General features: G+C 40.4%; 1 protein-coding gene across 21 annotated transcripts in view; it reads left to right on the top strand.

The window, feature by feature from the left end:
• The window catches only part of FOXP2 (forkhead box P2), a 551,538-nt gene that overhangs the window by 392,761 nt on the left and 131,687 nt on the right, over nt 1–27,090 (top strand). For 19 of the 21 annotated variants that reach the window (XM_077338473.1, XM_077338465.1, XM_077338474.1 and 16 more), the window contains one exon: nt 654–743. The exons of 1 other annotated variant lie outside the window; for it this stretch is intronic. In XM_077338473.1, the coding sequence (XP_077194588.1) occupies nt 654–743 (90 nt within the window). Of the gene's footprint in view, nt 1–653; nt 744–27,090 lie in introns of those variants that run through there. One more of the 21 variants, XM_077338483.1, reaches the window with a different exon arrangement.

Raw genomic sequence — 27,090 nt, 5'->3', positions numbered from 1 at the left:
ATCCACAGGAGCAAACCTGATTGGCTAAGTAGTGATTTCTTTGTTCTCAGAGTTTACTAAGAATGCAAATGAAAGCCACTTAATTTTATTTGGCATTAAAACTCCACTTTATTTTGTGAAATGAGAAGTTTCCCTGTGAATTGTAAGTACAAAAAAAGTATTTTTAATCTTCAGTGAATATACTTATTAATTCATTTTTCAAGATAATCTGATGTTGATTTGTCAAATTTAATTACAGCTTCCGGAAACACTTGAAATCTACTTCTTTTACTTAAAAATTGTAATATGAAAATGCAAATTGGATGATGATTTACAAGGGTGTGAGCATTTTAGCTGAACACTTAAAGACAAGTTCCTTGTGGAGATGAGGCTATTGATACAGTTTATGATTTTTCCTCTTCAAGCACTTTATACAAATTAATGCTATTTCCTGGAGGAGTTGTTGCACATATGTACTTTTTCATGATCTCTGCTATAAGTAGCTTCTGTGAATTTTCTGGGGGAATTTAAAGAATATGTGAAGTCTCATGCTTTTGTTGTGAATTGTTGGAGATCACTTTTTGCCTGGACATTAACATTAGGTGAGTTACACATAATAACATTTTCAATTAAATAATTTTTTTAAATCCTTCTCATGTTGTCTTTACTTTCAGGCATTGCAAGCAGCAAGACAGCTGCTTTTGCAACAACAGACAAGTGGGTTGAAGTCTCCTAAAAGCAGTGATAAACAAAGACCACTGCAGGTCAGTAAAGCATCTTTATAACTAATGCCTGAAGATGATTGCTCAGGCACAACCAAATGGATGTATAATGGACTTTGGTATCTCTTGCATATGTTTTTGTTTGTTTTTACAAAATATCTTGGCTTGTGTCTGGATATTCTGTGTGTGTTTGCTTTAAGAAAACCATTATACAAGAGGAAGAAGCTCTTGTATACTAGCTTATGGTGGCTTAAAAGGTCACACGGACTTAAGGAGAGCAAGCTTGGCTCCCGTAGCTGCAATAAAAAGAATCTTTCTATGGACAACCAGAGAAGTTAGTACACATTCTTCAGTCTAAACAGATTAGAGTCCAGTAACAAATTTTCAGCAAATCAAAAGCTTCCCAGACAATATTGCAAAGCACAGTCCCACTCCTTTTAGAAAAATGTATATTATTGTATTGGTTGTATTAATTTTCTAAAAACTATATATAAATATATATAGTGTGGGGAATCTGAAAAGAATGCTTTATCATGTTTTCTATAGTATTTAATGGACAAATATACAGTTTATAAATGTGGCATCTTGTTAATGTGGAGAGGGATTGGAGGGAGGGTAACCTTTTCATGCTGACAGTGAAGGTGAACACTTAACAAGAACTAGCGTTGATCTGTTTGACATGACACAAATATTTTGTTTATTTATCCTAAAAATAATTAAGATTTTTAAGGTCTATATAACTGAAAATTAGACTAATGTGCCCTTTCCCATACAGTAGAATATAAATCTGTACTTTTATTCTGGTTTTAAGTATATGAAATATTTCCCCCCTGATGTGATATCACAGTTTCCAAATAGATGTGATTGCTGGATTTTATTTTCTTAAAATGTCACATTTCTTATCTAGAGGCTGCCAAACACTGTGTTTGTGCGGCAGTCTTTGATGTTGGGGACAGGACAGAAGGAGTTGCAGTGGCCCTTTGCCAAGATCTGTGCCACAAGTACAAGGCTCTTCACAGTTTTTGAATCCAAGCCTATCATTTGAATCCAAGCCTTTCATTCATTGTATGCCAGAGCTTCAATGCCATTTATAACTTTGGCTGAGCTTCCTCCTCCTTCCTGGATTAGTTGTATGATCTATCCCAGCCAATAATTAAACAGACACTCAGTTACATAGCCAGTTCTGACTACAATAATGCTTCTGAGAGTGAGGGAATGGCATCGGGGTACTATTAAATTCTGATTGGGAACAGGCAAAGTGTGCTGCTATGATAACACATGCCCTCCACTTCACCCATTTCAAATTCTAGTTTAGAATTGTGTGATACATTAACAAACACATGTTCACCACAAGGCCTTGGGATATTATGGCATATAGGATCAAACTGGGAATTATTCAAAGACTAAAGGAATATAGAGGTGGGAGAAGCAAGAGCAACAAACTTTATATGTACCCAATTGGTTTTTAATTGCAGTTCATCATAACCTCTGTATGTACCCAATGTAAATTAATAAGTAGATATTTTTGTAAAGAATGTTGAAAAATTACTTTAAAAAGAAAGATTGTATTGCTGAAAACTGAACACTTTTATCTTAGAAGAAAGTGTTAAAATTCTTTTGCCTTGCAGGGGGATGTTGACCGCCTAATGAGGACACTGACAACCATAATTTGGCATAAAATATTTGGCCACAGCCTTTATTCAACATTGAGCGTGGCAAGCATGGGAAGAGAAATTTGCCCTCTTGTGGTCCATGCATGACTCATAAATTATAACTTTTTGAACGGGTCCTTAATTTTGACCTATTATTCATCCATTGAACAAATAAAGGGATAACTGAAGGTTGGACAGCATATTCATAGTTGGATATACTATTGTTTTCTTTTTAATATAATGCTGTGCTGCGGGGTTGCCAGTTTGATCAGCACAATAGTGAGAAAAGGAATATTTAACCCTGCCCTCCTACTCCATTTTCCTGATGAAAATTGTCTTCTAACTGTCAGGTTGCTTCATGGGAGGGCAAATATAGCTTTTGGTAGTTTAGCCACCTTAATATGAATTGAATTCAGAAGTAATTATCCAAGAGTGCCAGTAGATGAAAGAAAGCAAAATAGGTTAGGGAAGAGATAAGGAAGAAATGCTCAAGGTAAAGCAAATTTTATTGTAACATTGCCTCAACAAGTGAGATATGCACACTTAGATCACAGTTTCTGCAAGGAGAGAAATAATTCAAAGGAATGCATTGTCTAGTAATCCATTGTTTTTGGGAGGTAGTCTCCATACTGTTCTCTCAGATATTTCTTCAAATTCCAGTAAGATGTAGACAGTCAATGGCATTCTTAACCTCAGGAAGTGCAATTGGCAATTGTGTTTTCGGACTCCTATTCCTATCCACTACAGAATGTTTGTTTATTATTTTATTTGTTGTTTATTATTATTGAGTTCATATACTGCCACTCCTGGCCTGCCAGCTCAAATCAGTTCACATCAGGATAAAGGACAATCCTACCCCAGAAGTCAATCCTGACCCAGCCCAATCCACCCTGCCCCCTCCAGCAACATAGTGGCAGTATATGCCACCTCTCACTATAGGGTGGGGTGATTTTACCACATTGGGTGCTATACTACTTTAGACCAGAGCATTCTTCCAACTTAAGTCACTTTTCTGCTGTTGGAAGAGCACTTAAATTGGAGAAAGGCTTCCAGCTTAGATCAGGATAGTAGGATACAGGCAAATACATATGTGCAAGACTGAAAATGGGGTGTCTTTTATTCACTTTAAGTTGGATTCCTATGGTTTTGTGCCTGCATATATTCTATAGCTTCTTTTGGTACATGTTCTTTTAAAATAATAAAGTGATTTTTTCTTGATTTAATTTATATATGTTTTATGAATTTTGCTATGAGCATAAAATACTTTTAAAGCCACATAGTAACATAGGGATTTTGATAACAAGTCCTTGGAGCTTTTGAATTTCTGTCACTAATTGTTAAAACAAAGGCTTGCATTGTTCATTGTGCAGTGGAAATTTATATCTGACATACTGTAATGTGTATTTGGTCAAATACACAGGTCATAAAATTGTGGTGTTCTATTATTTTATTATGCCAGATTTAATATGAACTGGTGCCAAAGCTTCACTGAAACAATTCTTGATGCAATTGCATGTACAGTAAACCTTTAAAAGCTAAGAACACCAAGATTATTGCAGTTCTAAACATTTTTATGTAGAAGTTCCACAAAATTCAATGGGACTTACTCAAAAGTAACCAACTCTCAGGTTGCATTCCCCATGATTAAGTGAACTAGGAGGATCAATATAGCCCACCAAAAAGCTAAAGGTTTCACATTAGTGTATTTCTAATTTCCTGTATTTTGGCACAATTGACCAATTTGGCAGTTGGAGACAGGTTGGAACTGCATTATGAATCTAATAAAAAAACTAATAAAACTTTATATTTGGCTCATACATATGCATGCAGATGGAGAACATATGACCTGCTGTCATATCTCCTGTGTGAGATTGAAAAGAGGAGTTAATGTATATGGTGTTTATTTTGCTACTGTTTCTATTCTATGCATATTTTATTTTATTATACAATAATGTAACATAATTGGCTTTTCTTATATTGACAAATCCACCAACAACACATCTGGAGGTAGTGCAGCAATGTAAAAAAGGGGTAATTAAAAAAAATCAAACACCATCATGAAATATGTCTAAAAAAATTTGGATGTTCTTCCAAGGCAGTTGTTTTCATTTGAAAAAACAATTGTGTTAACATTTATTTCATATTCATCATAAGCAGCTATCTTATATGGTTTAATATAAAAACAAACATCTTATTGTTAATCTATTTTTAAAGTGTACACTATGGCAGAGATGGTGGCAATTAATACAGTGGAGTCATTACAGGTAGTCAGAGGCCTGCTGGAAATCAGACCTTCAGAAGGTGGAGCATTGCTTGGTGGTCCACTATTCTGCTCAACACTTTGTAGATGAACTCTCTCTCTTTGATACAGACTGACATTGCATTAGTAGTTACAGGGTTAGATGGTACCAGGGTGCTGACTTGTCCAGCTGTTTGGAATATGTTTCATTTTATTTAGGCAAACTACTTGCTTATATGATCCTTGCCCTACCTGACTACTTGGTGTAGTGGTTAGGAATGCCAACTTTTAATCTAGTGAACTGGGTTTGATTTCCCGCTCCTCCTCCACATGCAGCCAGCTGGGTAGCATTAGGTTCACCTCACCACAGCACTGATCAAGCTGTTCTGACCAAGCAGTAATATCAAGGCTCTCTCAGCCTCACCTACCTCACAAGTTGTCTGTTGTGGGGAGAGGAAAGGGAAGGGACTGTAAGCCACTTTGAGACTCCTGGTAGAAAAGAGCATCATATACGAATCAACTCTTCTTCTGAATGTATCTAAGGAGGGGCTGCTGTGTAGTCAATTTCTTCTTGGGGGGAGGGAGGAATCACACCAGTCTTGAAATAGACTGTAGAAATGGATTGGGTGGATACTTTCCAACCTGGTTTCAGGACTGGGTAAGAGTCTGAAAAACTGGTCACCCTAGTAGATTGCCTAATCTGGGAAATGAACAGCCAGAATGCATCTCTCTTGATTCTCCTGACCTCCTCAGTAGTTTTCTATACCAGCAGTCCTATGGTACAATAAGGGTCCTTACTGGAACACCTTGGACAACCCATATCCAGCCACTGCTGAGACAGCTGCATTGGTTGCGAGTTGCATTCTGGATCAGGTTCAAGTTTTTGTGTTAAACTTTAAGGCTTTCCACAGTCTGGGCTCCACATATCTATCAACTTATAGCCCCTGCAAGACCCTGCACTCTCTGGGTGCTAATCTGTTGGAGATCCCCGGCTCGCAAGAGCCATACCTGTTCTCAACCAGAGCCAAGGCCTTTTTGATCCTGGCCCTGACCTAGTGGAATGAACTTCCGGAAGAGCTGAGTGCTATGACAGAGGCACTTTCACAGTTCTTCAGGGCCTGCAAGATGGAGCTCTTGAACCAGGCATTTGGTTGAGGCCAGGGCAACTGAGATCAGAGGTCCTCCGCAGCTTAGCCAAGAAAGCCAGTTCCGCATGAATATCTCCTTTGAGGTGCTTATAAGAGGCTGTTGAGCATAAGGGTTATATTTTGAGCATAAGGGTTATATTTCGTCATCGGGAAAGGAATGATTTTAAGGGGTGTGTTTTATTATTTTGCTGTGGGGTTTATTACTTGCTGTGAGCCAGCTTGCTGGGAGCAGTGAGTAATAAATCATATAAATAAATGATATCCATCTAGACTGGGATTGGTAGGTGCCGTTTTGTGGTGATTCTTGTCCTGTATGGAGGGTACTTTTCAAAAGGTAGTACAGGGAAACTGCTGCTCAACTCCTTTGGTTTTGACCTGTGTGGTCCCACAAGACTTGAATTTGTCTCCCATGCTTTTCAACATGAAGCCTTTAGGTAAGGTCAACTAGAGATTTGGACTGGGTTATCACTAGGTATGTGTACTGGAAAAATTCATTACTTTTCAGATTCAATTTTCCCTGATTTGGAAAATTCAAATAATCCAAATCACTGGGTTGGTAAATTGATTTGAGTTTAGCTGATTCAGGAAACTTGAACAGATTCAGCCAAATCAGCTGCCAGACAGCTGATTCTACTGTGATTAGAGGTTTCTCTGAAGATCACCTGTTTGGGAGCTCTGGAGGCATTTAAAGGAACTTCTAGGAGTGCGGACTTCTAATCTGGCAAGCCAGGTTCGATTCTGCACTCCCCCACATGCAGCCAACTAGGTGAACTTGGGCTCGCCACGGCCCTGGAAGCATCCCTAACATATTTTCATAAGAAAAAGGGCCCTTACTAAGGTAATCTGGACTCCTTCAATGATTTAAGGAAGCAGTTGGTACAAGTACCCATTCTGATCCTTCTCAATTATACAAATTATTTTATGGTTAGAACTGATTCAGAATGAGGCCTAAGAGGTATATTGCTTCAAAAGTAAGGGTGATGGGAAATTAGCATTCTGCACCCTAGAAAAGGAGGGTCTGGCTATGGTTTGGTCCCTTAATAAGCTAAGGCCATATTGGTGTGGTGACAGATTTGTTGTGGCCTATATGGTAGGCTTTGAGCTTGAACAATTTCAGTTTTGAAGTTACTCAAAAGAAGGGAGGCATAAAGTTTTGGCTCATGGTCCAAGGCAGCCTTTCTCAACTTTTTTTACTATTGAGAAACCCCAGAAACATTCTTCATGCTTCTAGAAACCCCATGCAGAATATAGTTGGGAAGCATAGCTGTATACACACCCATTCAGGGTCCATCCCCTTTCTACCCCCTCCGAGCCCATCATTGGTTATTTTGGGATGGAACAGGCATTTGACATGACCATATATAGTCATATCAGCCAGTAAATGTTCAACAAATTTTAAAAATATATTAAAAATTAATGGATTAGCACCCATTCAGGAAACCCAACCAGTGTTTCATGAAACACTGGTTGAAAAAGCCTGGTCTAAAGGGAGCGAGGCCTTAAGAAGGATTTCTGTATTTCTGTTGTACTGTGTGTATTGTTCTACTATTTTAATCTATATTGCTATGGAAATCATTTGATAGCATTGTGGTTGCTTTGCTTGTATATGTTAGTTTTGATCATGGTTAGGCCATGGATCCCAGCTCATTTACTAAAGGCATCAACTATGGTCTGCTTATTTACAAATGGACAGCAGCTGGTAAGATTGGGCTTTGATTTCATGATGGCAAGATTATGCCATCTAATCCAAATCTTTATCTCTGTGGGACCCTAAGCTTCCCTGTAGATCCCCAATGTCTGTTGAAATCCAGAATTCCTGGTCTACAAAGGAGCTGTGCCATAAGAAGTGGGAGATGAGACTGCTAGAGTGAGATCGGAGGAAGACTTGTGACGAGACTTTGAGAATATTTTTAGGATGCTTATGAAAACCTATGAGATAGCAGTGAAGGTGACTAAGCAAGAGTTTAATGCTGCCTTGTTCACTTCCATGAGCTCACACCTGGCACAATTATTTAAGGTAATGCGATCAGCTACTGCCCTGGAAGAATGGCATTCAAATCATAGTGAATTGCACATAAGTTGTGAGACAGTTGCAAGCAATTTCATGGATAAATCTTGCTGTTCCACCCTCCAAATATTGTTAAAGTAAGGAGCTTGGCTTTACTTTAAAGTTAACTTTGACCACTTCAGGCCTCTCACCATGACCTAGGTGGACATGTTACCAGCTTCAGTGAGGCCCACCACCTGTCTTCCAGACCTCTTCCAGACAGTTTGTCATTAGAGCTACTCATGGCTCCTTGAAATGAGTGATGAGAGACTAGGAGGACGGCTCTGGGAAATAATGCATCTGTCCCTAATGACAGGAACTTTCTGAAGGAGGTGGTGGTTCACTCTCTACTGAAGAAACCATCACTGGTCCCATGTGGTCCAGCCAGCTACTACCCTGTACCGCACCTGGCGTTCCTGTTGAAGATAGTTGAGTGAGCAGCCACAGACCAGTTGCTAGCATATTTGAAAGAAACGTCGGTTCTTGACCCATGCCTGTCATGTTTCTGCACAGGCCACAGGGTAGAGATAGAACTTATGGCCCTGACAGATAATCTCCGGAGACAGTTGGACTCAGGTGGGTTAGCACTGCTTATATTTCTAGATCTTACAGCAGAGTCTGTCCTGGACTTTTATTTTCATGTTTCAATCCACCTTCAACACTGCAAGTTCTTATATTTTTCATGTGCAGAATGAATTTTCCAGTAGACTGTTCTACCCTTTGGTTTAGCCACTGTTTTAGCTCTGATTATTTCTTACCTCTGTATGCGGAGTTGCCATACATTTCCTTATTTAGATAATTAGTTAATGGTGGTAAATTCCAATGACTTATTGTTGAGTCATTGCACTCTTATACTGGAATCCTGTCCAAGACTCAAATGATGCCTTTTATAGATGGGGTTTGCACCTATATCGATCTATGTATGTTTATGTTTAATTGTTTTTGTCAGTCTGCGTCTCCAGTTACTCCTGTTCTTTGTATTACATTCCAATAAATCTTCTGATGCCTAAGTTGTTTGCTGAATAATGCTGACAGGGGGCAGCACATGAACCTGACACTAAGGAGGCTAATGATGTTCTCCAGCACTTACACAAGCCTAACATTAAGAGATCCCGTATGTATAAGTGGAGGTAATTTTGGCATAATGGGAAGAACATGTCACTGGGTGGTGCAAATATGACCTTGCAGGTCATATTTGATTATTTATTAACCCTGAAAACTAAGGGCTTGGTGTTTTCTTCTTTGAAGGATCACCTGGCTGCTATACCTTGCTAGCACAAAAGAATTAAGGGAGGATCTCCCATCTTTTGTCTAAGATGTCTCTTAAGGAGTTAAGTAATCTCTGTCTGCCCCTGGATCTTTTCATGCCCCAATCGTCTTTATCTGTTGTGTTAGCACAGTTAATGCTTAAACCTTTTGAGCCCTTTGCTGCCTGTTCTTTGACAGATATTTCTATGAAAGGATGTTTCTTAGTAGCTGTAAACTCAGCCAGGAGGATGAATGAGCTAGCAGCTCTTCAGATAGATCACCTGTTTTTGAAGTTCTCTCCTAAAAGAGTAATCCTTCACCCTAGTCTTAGGTTTCTTCCTAAGGTAGTTTCTAGTTTTCTCTTATCCCAAGGTGTTTTTGCCTGTATTTTTTCCTACAATAAGCTCTGAGAATGAAGTGGTTTGTTGTGAATCCTGAATTCAGATATTTCACTTAACTACAGTTTAATCAGACTCTGGTTTATTTACCATGGTTTACTATAATATCTGAATGTACACATTAACTAGTTAGTAATTTTTCTCCTCGATACTCCCACCGTAAAATAAGCAGAAGATTGAAACGTAGTTGACTGGTCATGAGCTTGTTCAAAACCATACAAAGGAACATTAACTGCAACATTTTTGCTGCTTTTTTTGTGCCTGTATGATCCCACTTTGGTTCTGATTAAGGTTTCTTACCTGAATAGGGATCCCGTTCTGATTTAGATATTGTACCAGGAACAGATACTTCACTCATTTTGAAAGCCACACCCATGAGTTGGTATTGAAGAGCTACATGTCCCTCTCCGCACATTCCCCAACTAACACCAGTCAGTCCAGCCTGAATGAGCAGCACAGGATTGTTTCCTCATCAACATATACTCTTACAACTCACAATAGTCATAACACAAGATGCATGGATGTGCAAGAACTATTTGGTGTAGTGGTTAGGAGTGCGGACTTCTAATCTGGCATGCCAGGTTAGATTCTGCACTCCCCCACATGCAACCAGCTGGGTGACCTTGGGCTCGCCACAGCACTGATAAAACTGTTCTGACCGGGCAGTGATATCAGGGCTCTCTCAGCCTCACCCACCTCACAGGGTGTCTGTTGTGGAGAGAGGAATGGGAAGGCGACTGTAAGCCGCTTTGTGCCTCCTCCGAGTAGGGAAAAGTGGCATATAAGAACCAACTCTTCTTCTTTTTCTTCTATTCTAAGAAATAGAAAAGAGCAAGAATCCAGTAGCACCCTAAAGACTAACAAAAATTGTGGCAGGGTATAAACTTTCATGTTTCACTGCTTATGTCTTCAGATTCAGCTAGAATGTGAATCAGTCTATCCTATATTTTGGAGAGTGGAGTGATTTCAGATGCCAAAAGACAATAGCAACCAAAATGTGGCCTCAAAGCGCTAAACAAAAAATGAATTTGTGCGAGGCAAAAAATGTACCGTATTTGCTGGCATATAAGATGACTCTTGTGGCGCAGAGTGGTAAGGCAGCAACATCTGTCTGAAGCTGTCTGCCCATGAGGCTGGGAGTTTGATCCCAGCAGCCGACTCAAGGTTGACTCAGCCTTCCATCCTTCCGAGGTCAGTAAAATGAGTACCCAGCTTGCTGGGGGGTAAACGGTAATGACTGGGGAAGGCACTGGCAAACCACCCCGTATTGAGTCTGCCATGAAAACGCAAGGGTCAGACATGACCCAGTGCTTGCACAGGGGATACCTTTACCTTTACCTTAAGATGATTGGGCATATAAGATGACAACCCAACATTTCCACTCAAAATATAGAGTTTGTTATATTACATTACAGTACTATGGGCCACTATGGGCAGCTATGTCTATCCCAACTGAAGTGCACCCGGCGTATAGGACAACGCCCCCCCCCCACATGGAGGCATGTTTTTCAGGGGGGGAAAGTAGTCTTATACGCCAGCAAATACTGTAAATAAGAAATTTAAGAAGTGTAATCAAATAGCTTCTATTTCAAAATAAACAAAAAATGTTATCATTTAGGGAGTGAAGATTCATTCCCTAAATAATATGTTTTATTTATTTTGAAATAGAAGCTATTTGATTACACTAGTAAAATGACATTAGCAGGCAAATGACGATAGCCCGTGAATGACAGTAACAGACATGATTGGATTAGGTGTGATATGCTGAAGGTACGTATGCATGGATAAATCAGCTTTGGTAATGAGACAGGGAACCTATATCTTGAATCAGTCCAGGAAGATACATTCTGAGTTTCATTATCAGTTGCAATTCCACAGACTCTCTAATTTCCCTTTGAAATTCCTTTGTAAGAGAACTGCCACATTTAGGTCAGCAACTGAAAGTCCTGGAAGGTTAAAATGCCCCCCCACTGGTTTTTGAATATTGTCATTTATAATGTCTATAGAATAGGGCTTGGCTATAGACAGTGGATTGTTTGATGTGGTTCGGGTGATAGCTGGAGGCACCTGGATATGTTTGCCAATCTGTTGGTTTCCAGTACTTGTGTGTCTGTTGTGTATCCATTCTGTGGTATCCAGGAAGTTTATTTCTTATATAATTTTAAAGATTATTTATTAATTATTATTATTAAAATAATTAAATTTCATGCTCTTCTCCTCCAACCCATCACCTGAGTCTAGAGTCCAGAACCCGGATTTGAAACTCAAATTATTAATATTGATGTTAATATTATTATTGTTGTAGTTATTTACATGTTATTTAAAAAACCCTAGATTCCATGTACTGTATTCTACATTCTATATAAACCACCATGAGCCTCAGGGGCTGGCGGTATATTAATATAATAACTAAATCAAAGCAGAAGCAGGAATTCTTGGAGCACTTTATATTAAAATATGAAATTAGTTTTTAAATGTTTACTGAATCCATGTATATATGGGCTTTTTAGGTTGTCAACCACCCCTAGAGTGTCACCAAAGATGGGGGAGTCTACAAGCCTAATATTAATGTGCTTCATCTATCCATCCCCATTCCTTGCATATGAAGACATCTGGATATAGAACTAATCACAGTTTGTCATTAGGGCCAAATCAAGTGCTTTACCAAATTGGGCCCATCCCTAAACAAGTATTCTAAACTGCACTTTAAACTACAATTTGTTAAAGTGCTGAAATTGATGCATGATGTTGCTGCAATTACTTCTAAAAAAGGAAACATTTTATGTTTATCTATGATAGGAAGGGAAAGTGCAATCCCAGTGATTTTCTAGATCTTGCCACCATAACAAAGGTATTTTTTCATACTTTTATTTTTAAAAGAGAATATACTAGTCAGTCAGTCAGTAACCTTTTATTGGCATAAAATATGTATAAGACATATAAAAATAGGGTTTAAAATTTCAACAAAATAATAAAATAGGCCATGGGGTTACATAACCAAACAGATCTTAAAATGATTAAATAAACTATAAAAGATAAAATACAAGGTAGGCAGCATATTATAAAAGCATCTTAGTTAAAACTCTGGCAACTAAAATGGTTACCTCTGGGTCTTTGTCAGAGAGCAGAAATTGCAAGGTCATAGATTTACTTACAGAAGGCTTGTTTCCCAGCAAAGCAACAAAGCTGTCATCCCGACATTGCTCATATAAGGGGCAATCTAACAAAATGTGTGAGACAGAGTCAGGGCAGCCAGAGCCACACGTACAGAGTCTCGCATGGTATGGGATACGGTGGAATCTTCCCTCAAAGACCTTTGAGGGGAAAGCATTCATTCGTGCCAGGAGAAAAGCTCTTCTCAGGGGTGGGACATAAAGAAGATGCAAATATGTAGACATAATATTTCTCTGCATAGTGATGCCAAAGAATGCTAGTGAGCAGACTCGAGGCTGGGTAGGTATGAATTCCTGCTGCTTATGGTCTAATAGAGAATATACTAGAAATATAGGAGGGATGCAGAAAAGAGACGGGGTTACACACTATTCAAAAAATCTAGCAAGGGTCCAAATATCACAGGGTATGTGGAACACATACCTGGTGTGGGACTCCATGATCCTTGCTCCCTCCCTCTCTTGCCTCTCCCACCTACCTCTCCTTCCTGGTCCCTATCCCCTCAATCTCTCCCTCTCCCCCCACAAACACAAACTTCTTCCCTTGCCTCTCCCACCTATCTCTACTTCCTGGTCCCTCACACATACACACATAATTCCCACCACTACCCCCTTGCCTGGTCCACCTACTTCTCCTTCGTGGTCTCTTCCCCTCAGTCCCTCCCCCCACACCTATACCCCACTCCCCTCTTGCCTCCCCCACCTACCTCTTCTTCCTGGTCTCTCGCCCCTTGATTCCTCCATCCTCCCCACACCTTCCCCCCACTTCCCCCTTGCCTCTCCTACTTACCTCTCCTTCCTGGTCCCTCTTCCTCCCTCTCAGACACACTGTACTGTCTCCCTCCCTTCCCCCTGCTTATCTGTTGCTCATCAGTAACAGCCATCATATACCACGTAGGGTTCCCAAGTGTGGCTTGGAAAATCCCTGGTGATTTAGGAGTATTCCCTGGGGAGTGTGAAGGGGAAGGGAGACCGTGAGATGTGCCAGAATCTATCATCAAAAGCCGCTATTTCATCCAGGGGAACTGATTTGTATAATCAGATCTAGTTGTAATTCTGGAAAAACTCCAGCATTCACCTGGATGTTCGCAACCCAAGCCCATTACAGCATCTTACTGGTTGCTTCTGGGCTTGATTAACTATTATGCTGAATATTCTGTTGCTACCAAAAAAGTAACTGAACATTTAGCTTCCTCCTTCTTTCAGTATAAAATCCTGAAGGAATTTATCAGTATTGTGATGTCAAAATGTGCTGTTTTCTGATTCCCACTCCCCATTACTGGCTGATGGTAAAAGATAGGAAGAGTATCACAGCAATGGGGTCTACTAGATACTAGGGACAAGGCAGTCTAATTTTACAGCTGCCATTTTTGGTGGCAAGTACACATTAATCATAACAGCTGATATAACCCTTAGTACTAAGAAACAGAGGGTAGCAAATTTAGCCATGTTTTCTTAGTCTTAATTATCACACTAGAATTCATGTTGAAGTACTATTCAATTTAATCTTCTCAACAGATTTTTTTTACTTGTATATTCTTAGAAACAAAAGCCTTGGTTTTATTCTCCTACTTGTTTAGCTGGTATTTATTAATAATTGACGTGTTGCTACTTTTCGTATTAGAGCCAGGGAAATGCTTTGTCAGTTTTTTAAAAAAGTCTGTAATGAAAACAGAAATTTTAAAATCCAACTTGGGAGCTATGTATCAGTATCCTAGAGGAGGTTTTTCAGCAATTTGTCATCTGAAAAATGGAAGACAAAAATTGGTTGAATTGATGTAAAATGTATTACTTGGTAAATCTTCCAAGACCTCAGAGCACGAGCTAAAGTGGAATCATATATAATACAAAGGTGGAAATGCAACTTAACACTCTCTAAAAACACTGACACTTCTGATAGTGGCACATTATCTTAAAGTTGCAACCTTGACATCTTCTGACACTGGTGTTACGGCACATTCTCAGGTGCTAAGCCAAGGGGCATACTTTAGCTCTTCAGTTTCTACAATGAGAAAGCCTAGTTTTTTTTTTAATTATTTTTAAAAATAACTGAAAATGGAGAGTCATTATTAAGGCTTATGTAGTCTATAATTGAAGAATATTTTTTAAGCCTTAATCATTGAAAATGCATAAATATGAAATTAATTGCCACAAGGTGTGGTGTGATGGCTTTAATATAAATTTAGACAAAGATAATAGGGACTATCAGTGGTTATATTTCCTGGCAGTCAAAAGATGAAACCTCACTGGTTCATAGGCAAAATACATCTGGAACAACTGCAGATGAGAAAAATAGGATGATTTCTCTCACACACACCCTCTATATGTGTCCCAGAAACATATCTGGGTACTTGTTCTTGCATATACAGAACAGTTTGGGCTTTTACTTTGATCATGGAAGACTATTCTGTAAATGTTTGGCAGTTAGGGGCGATGTTAATTAAATGAATTAGTCATAACCATCAATATAACCCTTATCATTTATATAGCACTTTGAATTGGTCAGAGTACATTGGATTGGGGTCAGTATCTGTAACAGCATAGATGCTCAGAGGGCCCCATGCATTGTCCCTAGCAGCAGTCAACTCTCTTGGTAGAAATATGTCCAGAAGACGGGGCTCACATAGAAGTATGAACTGATCTGGGAACTTACACATTTAGTTAAGGGCAGTACCTAGTTTGGTTTGTAATTATTTTAGATGTTTGTCATAGCAAAATACCCAGTGCTTTCTCCCCCAAGAAGAAACACAAGTGTTCATATGCTGGTCATTGAATTACTTACTGGTTTTCAGAGCTGAACATTTTAGAGTTAACTTGGTGTTAATCATATTGGAATTTTGCAATTTATTGCATAGCACTCTTACACTATTTTTTTAAAACAAATTATTGTGACTTTATATGCTTTTTAAGAACATTTATAGATCATTAACATAAGTGCTATTAAATCACACTTAATCTCCTTAGCTAATGATATTCCAGAGCATACTTAGAGAAAAGAATTTTTCACTAACTGTCAAGGCTGCTTCTATCATAATGACATATAGTAACACTCTAGAAAGTAAATTATTTTTAAACATCTCTGTCTTAAAATCCTGTGGTTACATGAAAACTTGGTCTGCCGTTGGCTCTCATCATTGAGTTTGCTTCTGATGTATTTTACTTTGATTTCATAATTATAGATATCTAAACTGAGCCTCAGAACAAATTTAGAGTCCAGTGGCACAAGACCAACACATTTTTATTCAAGGTATGAGCTTTTGTGTGTACTCGCACTTTCTCAGAACAATGTCAAATGAGCCTTATTTCAATCCCGTCTAGTTTAGGGCCAATCAGGACACAGCATGGGAAATCTGTGATTAGGGTGTCCTGCTTTTTTTTAAAAAAATTAGCATCCCTGCACTACAAACAGGCATTTATTTCTCTCCCTCCCTCACACACACTTGTGGAGTTTACTGCAGCACTGAGGGTAAAGGGATGTTTTTTGGGGGGGACGACATACAGGGAAAGGCTGAAACATCATTTCCCTTATTACCGTTTCATAAGAAGTGGGAGATGCTATCATGGATTAGTATTGGGACCTTAACTTGAGCACAAAGAATCTGCATTTCATAGCTTATGGTACTCAATAATTTATGTTTAGGTAAATTCAGTGGATTTCAGAAACATGAGAATAGGATGCTGATGTTCAAAGAACATTTGAAAAAAATGATCTACTACAGGTGTCTCTACCATGGTGCCATGGTGCCTGCCAAGTGTGGGCTGGCCAGGTGGGTCTTTTGTCCAGCAGGGCTTCTGACTGGTCATTGTAGATCTGATTGCCTATGCAGATATTTTAAAAGTTGCTTTAGTGGGAGCTGATGCCACAGCATCAAAATCATGAGAATGATGGACTTTGCGCCGTAAAGGGCAATTTTGTGGTTGGCTTCTATGGCAGCCATTTGGTGGTCGGACCCACCACCATTGTCAGAATTCCAAAGATGCCCACAGGTTCAAGAAGGTTGGGGACGCTTGGTCTACTACATCAGTTGTACTAGTACAAGTTATGACTAGGTGGGTGATTCTATAAAAATACTGTATTGGTTTAACATGCTGAATATATACATATATTTAAAGATTCCTTTTCTATTAGCAGTTTCTCTAAAGGTAAAAAAAAATATTGTAATTGCAAAAAAGTATCTTGCATGAGGTTATGCCATGTCTTATGGATTTTTATGCATGTAAGGAGCATGATGCTTGCTCATGATTGGTTTGGGTTTTGTGCCTGACTTGGAAATTGTCAATCCTAAAAGGATTGTGCACAACCGTCTGACCCAAGTCAGGCTCAGGCACACCTAACAAGTGTGTAATTCCAAGACATGAATCTTAACCTGTCTGGCAACCTTACCTTCTCTCTACAATGTTTTCTTGACCTGAAATAGACTGGGGGCACTATGTGGCTGGTTGGGAGGCTACGGAGGCATTATACCCTTTTGAGGCTCCACTTTCGAACCACAAGGAATATATCCAACCCAGGGGTAACCAATATCCAGGTGGGGCCTGGAGATCTCTTGGAATTACTGCTCATCTTCACACTATAAAGAACAGCTCCCTTCGTTTATAGTTACAGGGTCTAAATATTTTGTAATTTAGATGTTCCTGCACTTTCCAGACTTGCAGGACTCTTGCTGGTCTATCTGTTTGTGCCAAAAAATAAAAAGCCCACAGACTCCCCTGTGTTGCTTTTGGAAATGCATCACTTGCCTCAGTCAGGGGCTGTTAGAGGCATCCTTCACAGCAGGCCTGAAGGTAAGGGGGGGGGGTTATGGAATTCTGAGCATGAGGAACAATTGGTGCTAAAGGGGGAGATTCCACCAAAAGGAGGCTTTGGAACTTCAGCATTTTACCAGTGTATACAATCACAATTTCATGTGTATAGACTAGGGGCAAAGCCCATTGTATCCAGGAATACAACAGGCGCTAGAGCTCGGGGATGGGAAGAGGAAGGAGAGGGATTTTCCAGTCTGTAAGGCATGGGTTGAATGTGTGTGTTGTGTGGCCTCTGTGAGGTAGCATGAGGGCTTCCCAGCATAAGGGGGAATGGAGGCTACCACCACCCCCAGCCCACTTAATGTGTTCTTGTCAGCAGCCAGGGGCAAACTGACTGCGAGCTTGTCAGATTGCCCCTGGCCAGGCTTGGGGGTGGGCTGAGTTCACCTCCCTATTGGTCCAAAGTCCTGGGGCAGTTTCAGTCCAATCTTTCGACTGGCCCCACCCACTTAGACTTAGCTTTTTATATTATATAGCAATAGCAATAGCGAAGGTGTCCCTGATATATTTTTCATTATCTTAACGTACTTCATAAGAGTTATCTGTGTCTAATAACCAAAATTACAATGAAAATAACTTCCAACCAAATGGCCACTGTGAGAGGAAGGTCAACAAAGCAAATCAGACAGATGCCCATAAATATTGTTCTTAAAAATGTTTAAAAATTATCCAGTAAAGTCCAGGTTTTATAGCTTCATGTGCCATTTAAAAACTGAACCTCAAAGAAAATGTTAAAGTGCATAAATTATGGGATGTTTCATCCAGTAACCTATTCTGATTATTCTGATGTGATTTGTCCTGCAGCTGTTTCAAATTAAGAACAGGTGTAGAAGGCAGATTATGCAAATACCTATATTAATGTAATTGTCAAATTGGTGTGTTTATCAGTGTGCTTTTAAAGAGTAGACCACACTCTTATTGTAAATGTAAATTAGTTTTATTCTTGAGAGCCACTATTGGATAATGAGCTTATACATGGAAAAAAAATCTTTAGACATGACGAAACTCCGTCTGATTCTGACATGTAGTTTGTCAATTATTGTTTAGGAAATGCTTTGTAAAACATCCTGACTTCACAGGGTATCTGTAAAATGTAGCTTAAAGACACTGGCAGTCCGCAGGAGCTCTGAAGGGGATCCGCAGAAACTCTGAAGTCGAATGGTAGGGAAAAGATCCAGGCTGTATTTTCAACTCCTACTCTTCTTTCTGGCCTACATGAGGCAGAGCTACCATAGTAGTAGTAAAGGCAGTGGGAGGGAGCAAAGGGTGCAGGTACTGATGTCACTGCTAGGGGTATGGCAGGGGGCTTGGCCATCTGACATCACTTCCAGGCTCCTTGAAGTCTGAAAAAATATTTCAGGGCGTCCTCCATGGTCCAAAGGTCGCAAAAGCCTGATCTTGGCTGAAGCAAACAAATTTAATAGATTGTACAATCAAGCCAGCAAACTGATGGCTGTTGTAGTAATTGCCAGCCTGCAGGTCATTTTCTCCTAAGACTCCAGTTATGGTCTTGCAGAAAGATAAAACAACCCTTCCTTTCCTTAATTTCTCTCCCTCTTTTCCACACATTTCTCATTCATTTCTGTCTCCTTTCATCTAAACTTTCTTTCTGTGTCTTGAGACCTCCTCATCCCTATCCTGCTTGGTGATGGACTGTATTTAAGAGTGCTATAGTAACAAACCTTAGTTAATATTATAAACAGAAGGTACTTACATTGGACTGGTTCTGTTATGTTTCCAACCCCCCCCCCCCCAGCCTGGACTGTAATTCTGTGCTTGACATCTGCTGGCATTGCTACGGTCTTACTGGGTTTTCTGGGTACTGTACATTTAACTGGTTCTGCTGGCCTTCCATCCTCCCTTCTTGTATTATTCTGTGCTTGACATCAGCTAGCATTACTACTATGGCACTGGGTTTGCTGGACACTACATTTAACTGTTTCTGCTGGGCTTGTAAAAATGTCCCCACCTTTAGTTTTTACTGTCACAAACCAAGGCTAGTCTCTTATAAGATGCAAGACAGTTGGGACTCTTTGTAAAAAAAAAAAAAAAGAAGAAGTTCAAAGGGTTTAATGTGGAATATTTATGATAGAAGTCTATTGCTAAGAACAACCACCAATACACTATTTTCCCAGCATTAGCTATTCTCATGGCAGAAAAAAGTAAAATCTACAATTTTACACTTAGTGCCCAAAAGGCAGCCAGCACTACTCTCTAGAGCAGTGGTTCTCAACCTTTTCTTTGCCACCACCCAACTTCAGTGCTGAAGCCCAACGGGGACCCAGCTGCAGGAGCTGTCAGTTTAGCGCTGTGGAGGTGCTTCCGCCGGCCCCCCCAGACGTGGCCATGGGTGATACCCCACAGGCGGTGACTGGAGGGGGCAAGGGCCTTGGCCGGGGGAGGGGGCTGGTGCCACTGCCGCATTCATTTTGCTCTATGTTCCACTCTGGACCAGGCTTGGACGCACATGTTGCTCCCTTGGCTTACCGCTTCTCTCCTTTCTCCCTCCTTTTAACCACGGGGGAAGGGTTCAGCGACCCTGCTGCAGAGCACACGGAGCCTTCCAGACTGAGTCAGGCATGATGGGGCAACTTGGACCTCCAGGGGGCGGTGATCACTTTCCTGCCAACTCTGAAAGAGCTGAGCAAAGTGTTTCGGCGCATTCCTTGGCAGGTGCCGGCATGGCCCTCCAGGCAGGCTGAGCAGCTGCAGAAGGAGCCAGTGGGGCGCTGGAAATGCGTGTGCGTGGGTGGCATGCACGTGTATTCACACAACAATGGAGTTGGCATGGAGGCAGCCATTGCCATGGCTCCGCTGCCTCTGCCCACCTCTGCCAGGCATTGGCCACCACCCTCCGCCTCAAACGCAACTACCCGCCTCCATACACTGCTGCCCGCCGCCAAAGTGGCAGTCAACCTGGCGAACCTGGGGAATGGGCCAGGCAACCCCAAATAGGGCCCCGGCCCCCAGGTTGAGAACCACTGCTCTAGAGCCATAATAAGAAGAGCAAGAGATAGTATCATGAAGAACAGCTTCAGCTTCCTGGGGACAGACTATAGTGCGTGAGCACTGAGAGCCAGACATAGAATAAAAGGGGGGAAGGGGAAACAGGATTAGAGCCCAGGGCTTCCTAGGGCTTTTGTTCACTTATCACTGTGAATCTATTAATAACACTATTTTCTACTAGTATAAGAAGCCTTCCAGTGACAAAATAAGGCTGTTTGTTTGTTTTTACAGCCATTAGTAGTGCCTCTGATTCATAGAAGGTACTTTGCTCCGGAGGAAAAAAAGATTAGTGGAACAAATTGGCCAGATCCAACCCAGGGGATTTCTTGCACTCTTTAAAATTAGTGAGATACTTACCTTTCATTTTCGTTATATTCCAGCCCCTCCACATGACGTCACCAACATGCAGCATTTGAACACTAAACAGTTTGCTTCACCCTCCATTTTAAAGCACTAGTTGGTGAATCCAAAAAAGTGGATTCACCAACATATGTACCACTATCTGCAGGAGAACAACCAGCAGGCCACCAGCAAAAAAAATGTATGGAGGTGAAGAAGAGCCTCCAGTGTCCCGCCCTTGCACCCGCCCCCATCTCCTGGGGACAGGAGTTTGTCTGTGTTTGTTTTAAGTGAAAGTGCCTGGAGCAATGAATAGATGTTCAATCGTGCAGGCAAAGGCAAAAAAAATTGTAGCAAAAAGCATGCCTCTCTAAGTCCCCCCCCCAATCAGGAATTAGATTTATTTTTAAAAGAAGCAAGACTCATGATTCCATAAACAGTGGCAATAAAGAAGTCCTATGCACCTATGATTAGATGCATAGGTGTTTCAATGGAGAACTATTGATTTTTAAAAAATTAGGCATTGTGGGCCCTTTAAAGCATGGAGAAAGGGGATTAGTTGCCTGGCTTGATTGACAGGCGGAAGAGAGTTGTGTATAAATTGTGTTGCTCTCTTCAGCCATTTCCAGTAGCACTTGTGGAGGGGGAGAAGCGTGAAATGTTGGCAAAGAAGAGCGAGACAGTAAAAAAGGTGAGGAGGGGCAGGGAGGCACGATTATATGTGGTGTTACACCACTCAGCTGGTGTAACACTATTTTTAATGATGTGCGGAAATGCCTCCCCTGTTGTTGGCTGTAAAAGAAGTTCTTACATTATTTCTTTGTGTAAGTAGAGGGAGAAGAATAGTATCATTGTATTGTGTATCAAAAGAAGCTGTGAAGTTCATCAAAATATGTTTATAACAAATTGTTTTGTTCATGCCTCTTGTTTAAAGGTGTACATACAGTTATGTCAAGTGCTGTCATTTTATTCATGCCAATTTTAAAAGGTCTGTGACCTGCAGCAAACAAAATTTACTTCAGATAGCACTTCTGTAGGACAAACATAAAACATTTTATTTTGAAATTTCCAATGATGTTATAGCAGCAGTCCTCTGTTTCATGATGTTGATACGCTCCATTAGATCATGATCATAATCTCTGCCATTCTAAAATATAAGTGCTAGCATCCCACACACTGGCAAAATGCCACCACCTGCTGTTTCACTGTAGTGCAAGGATATGAACAAGTATCTATGTGGTTAAACTGACAGTTGACCTCTGCATTTGATGTGGTGAAGCTACAAGCAGTCACTTTACATGTCGTTGCATGAGTATAACAGAGCTGCAGACACAGCCATAATCATGAGATACCTTCAGTCAGTAGTAGAATGAACTGGGAATCATTTGTCTGGCTGAGTTGCAGCAAAGTGTCTTTTCTCTTTGCCAAGACAAGAAGACAGTACTGTAAGAAACAATCTTCAAATCTTACCTTTACTTCCATAGAAGAGTGAAGTTCATACAGTAAATTTTGGAATCACTAGCTATTAGTGTTGTCCCGTGTGTGTGTATTTTTTAATGCAACCATTCCGTAATGTTTAGGACAGGAACAGGGCCAGTGATGGTCATCACTGGAAAGGTAGAGGAAGGAGACTGGTCCACTCCTTTCCGTGTCTTTCTCTCTACAGTGCTCCTGTAGCTCCTTCTTGATAGATATTGCAACTGACAGTGATTGTGGTGGTATTTTCAGCATATTCAATGACAGGGTGAGCATGAAATTTGTAAGGGTGGACACGAGCCTTGACGTATAGCTTTCCCTGTGCTCACCCCGACTTCACATGTTTATACCCTTCCAAATAGTTTGTAAATAATCAGTATCCATAATGGCCATTTGAGTTCCATGAATGTGCCAGCTATGGTTCTTTTGGAGAAATCTATATGTGTATTAAAATAAAACAACACTGTTACATTGCATTGCATCCATTAACAAATTCATCTTATCCTACTTTTATAATGGGAAAAATAGCTGTGGCATGATTCATAAGACTCATGCATCTGTGGTGGTAGTGGTGAAAAGTGCCATCAAGTCACAGCTGACTTATGGCAAGCTTGTAGGTTTCCACCAATGTCAGTAAATTTTCTACCTACAACAACCTACAGTTTTCAGTGAAGCTCAATAATATATTCAGTCATGTAGAAACACCTTCTTATAAATAGAAGATAATTGGTCCATAATTGGATTGTTGGCATCCGTTGCATACTGTGCAAACATCAGATAAAGGTACTTGTATATTAATGGTTTACAAATTTCAACACAACTTTTTAACAGTTTCTTTTTCATTGATTTTTTTAAAACAAGGATTGGCTTCATATTAATGGTTCTCTGATAGCTTGTTCTGTCAGTAAAATTTTCGAGGTGTGGCTTGGCTGTCAGTATATATATTTGTATGTAGTAGCAATCAATAATTTTCTCAGCCATGCAGTATGGCACCATGCCAAGTGAACTTGAAACCCAGAATTCAGTGCTTGAAACACTTACTGACTTCAATGCAGTTATTATTTTTTCACTGCAATACATCCCTGTGGATGGTTTTGATAAGGTTTGCCAGATATTGTATTGTGACTGATATTGTGTTGACACATGCATCATTATAGAGTGCACGGAGCATCATGGAGCCATTTTATTATGGAAAAAGTATAGGATTTAGATGTGTTTTTAACATGTTTGCAAATTTTAATGAGAGTTGGTAGTAAAATTTAACCTAAAACAAAATTTCAAGGGGATTTGGAGGCAAAATATTGAGGGGATTCCAGTAATCTCTTTTCATCATGCTTTCCCCCCTCCTTTTTTATCTGATCATTTGCAATAACACACTTGAACCATAACACAATAAAAATAATTTGTTTTTTGAAAATCACACCCTTCCATCCCTCAATTCCCATGGCACTCAAATCACCCAAGCAAGGAGTGGGGTTCTTGTGTTGATGTGCTCTCAATCAACACACATGCATGAAAAAAGCATCTTGGCCACCATTACACAACTATCTTTTTTCATGAAAGTTGCGACGTGCATTTAGATGCTGAAGAGGGAGGCATGGGAGGGATGTGGAGTCCTTGTTTTTGACTTATACTCCCTGTGAATTAAACACTCCTGACACCATGCAACATCTTACTGGATTGTCCCTTGTTTATTGTCCAGCGAAAGCATATTATACCTTTTATACCAAAATGGAGAAACCATTCAAAAGACCTGATCTGCCAATTTTTATTGAGCGATAAGGATGCCATTAGCCAGGTTTTGAATGAGATGTTTACAATTGTGGTTCCTTTCATGTTATAGGGTTCAGTCACATTCATACTGTGATAAATTCTTCATCCCTAGATTGGTTATTTGATCATTAGAGTGGTGGAGAAGACAGTAAAACCTAGGTGAAGGAACTTCCTTTGGAGTACCTAGTCAAGAAATAGCCTTGACTACAGATGCATCCTTTCTGGGGTGGGGAGCCTACTGTGAAGCTTTCTTGGCCCAGGGTTCTTGGCTTGATCAGAAGAAGTCCCTACATATCAACACACTGGAATTATTTGCTGTGAGATATGCCCATATCAATTTCCCGGAACCAGAGTATCCCTTTGCAAACACTGTCACAATGTTTTTCCTCAACAAACAGGGGGGTACAGGGTCCAGACAGAAGTGTCAGGAAGCTATGATTATGTTGGAGTTGATTATAGAGTTTGGGGCAGTTATCCAAACTATCCACATTTCAGGGGAAATGAATATGCAAGCAGACAAGCTCAAAAAAAAAAGCTCATGGTCTCACAAATAAGTGCTAAATCAGATCTTTGCTGTCTGGGGACAAACCAACGTAGATAGATTTGCAACACAATGCCGAGACCAGGACATTTGTTTGTTTGCTTATTTATTATTTTGTTTTATATCCCGCCATTCCCCGCAGGCTCGTAGGCCGACCAAGGAATGGGGTCATTAGGGGATGCCTTTCAGATGCCATGGAAAGGAGCTCTAATGTACACATTTCCTCCTTTTCCTTTAGTAGAGTAGTGGAAAAGGCCAGAAGAGACGAGTCAGAGATGATTCTCATAGCTCCATTCTCACCCCTTCAGATATAGTTTCCCACTCTAAAGGTCAGTGGAGATTTCTAAAGGTCAGTTCTTGGCTCTTCACAAGGAACCAGACCTATTGACTCTCAAAGGGTTGTTTCATCAACTTGACGGCATGGAGATATGGAATAAAGACTTAGTATTTTTTATTGTTATTGTTAAAAGCTAAAGGGTTAATTTTTTCCTCTCTCAAAGTGTATTTAGTTGTAGTCTCAGCATTTCATGTTGGGTTCAAAGGTAAACCCTTGTTTGTCCATCATTTGTCAAAGAGATTCCTTAAGGGGTTGCACAGTCTCTGTCCTCTATCCGAGCCCAGTATTCCTCAGTGATACTTATCCCTGTGTTGGCTCAGCTAACCTTGAAACCTTTTGAACCTCTGGTGACATGCCCATTTGAATTACTTACTATGAAGGTTAGGTTTTTGATAGCCATCACTTCAGCTAAAAGTGCGAAATAGCTGCATTAAGGTCGGAGTCACACTTTTTAAAATTAATTGAAGAAAGGCTGGTCTCACAGCCTAGTTTGACCTTTATGCCAAAAGTTTTGTCTAGGTTCCACATATCACAAGAGGTTATATTGCCAGTATTTTTTCCTCAGCCCAAATCTGAACAGGAAAGACTCTTGTATTTGGATGTGAGGAGGGCCCTCGAGCCAGGATTGTTTTTACGTATGGCAAGTCCAAATAGGGAGACACATTTGGTGTAGTGGTTAGGAGTGCGGACTTCTAATCTGGCATGCCAGGTTCGATTCTGCGCTCCCCCACATGCAACCAGCTGGGTGACCTTGGGCTCGCCACGGCACTGATAAAACTGTTCTGACCGAGCAGTGATATCAGGGCTCTCTCAGCCTCACCCACCCCACAGGGTGTCTGTTGTGGAGAGAGGAATGGGAAGGCCGCTTTGAGCCTTCTTTGGGTAGAGAAAAGCGGCATATAAGAACCAGCTCTTCTTCTTCTTCTTCTACATGTATTGCCCCAAACTATTTCCAGGTGGATAATCTCCACAATCAGGAGGGGTTACAGTGAAGTTGGAAAGATATGTCCAGTAGGAATTAGAGTACATTCCACAAGAACAGTAGCCTCTTCAGTGGCCTTCTTGGATGTAGTCTTGGTCTTCCTGGAAATCTGCAGTAAGTGTTGTTCATCGAGTATATTCACTGCAGGAATATCTTTAGCCCTTCTACCTGCTCCAGTGGTATGGAGAGTGTGGGCACTGCTGAACTGGAGCATGTGCTCCAAGGGCATGCAACACCCTCTTTAGGCATGCAACACCCTCTGGAGGCTTTTAGCTGCAGAACCTCTTTGCAGCAGGCCTCCTCGTATACAGTTCCCCCATGTGTTCCTGCACAGAAGATACTCAATGAACAATAGTTATAGGTCAGCAACCCTATTTTCACTGCAGCTAGATGGACAAAACATACCTTTTCTGTCCAAATTAGGCAGACCACCTGATTCTGTGCATTGTTCTAGTTACAACAACTGTGGAGTTGTGAATCTAATGGAAACATAAAGACAAACATGTACTCCAGGAAAGATGATGCTTATTGTAAATCTTATTGTTTATTGGATTTCTGTTTAATTTTGCTACAACATACTTACTTAATTGTAACTAATAGATATGAAAGAACCACATGAGAAAAGGCTGCTGGTAAACTTTTAGAACTATTAAAAATAACATGGTTTCTAATTTGAAGTGGTATAATCTACAAAAGGAAAAAGATCCTTCTAAGAAAGAGTAGATGTAGATACACTCTATTCACTTTTACCTCTAGAGAATTACCACTGCCTTCATTAAGACGGCGTTGCTCATACTGTTTGAAGTCTCCCTGTCCACTAAATGTGGCCTAATTTCTAGCCTTTCAGTAACTGCAGTGCCAACCGTATGTTCCACCAGTGAGTAAACAATCATTGCAGGCATAGAGACTGCGGCCGTGTTAGAGAGCAACCGGACAGTACATATGCCAGCTACCTAAAGCTATGTATAAAAATACATTAACAACAGTTTTCTGAACTTCCTTCTTCCAAAGTCATGTTGGTATAACAAGATGAGTTCCGCAGCCCTCATAAATCAAATATGAATCAGTGATAGGCTCCTGCATTCAGATTACTAGGACTTGGCTGCCCAGGGGTCATGCTTCTATCAAGGATCCTAGTGAACCTCAAGAAATTGTGGTCAGTCTTGACAACTGTTTTGTCATTTATATAACGAGACTCAAGTTAGATGGTATTGTGCATCCCACACA

The sequence above is a fragment of the Paroedura picta genome, chromosome 5, assembly GCF_049243985.1.
Source record: "Paroedura picta isolate Pp20150507F chromosome 5, Ppicta_v3.0, whole genome shotgun sequence".
NCBI lineage: Eukaryota > Metazoa > Chordata > Lepidosauria > Squamata > Gekkonidae > Paroedura > Paroedura picta.
The sequence above is the reverse complement of the archived record's forward strand: the minus strand, read 5'-3'. Positions and strand labels throughout refer to the sequence as shown.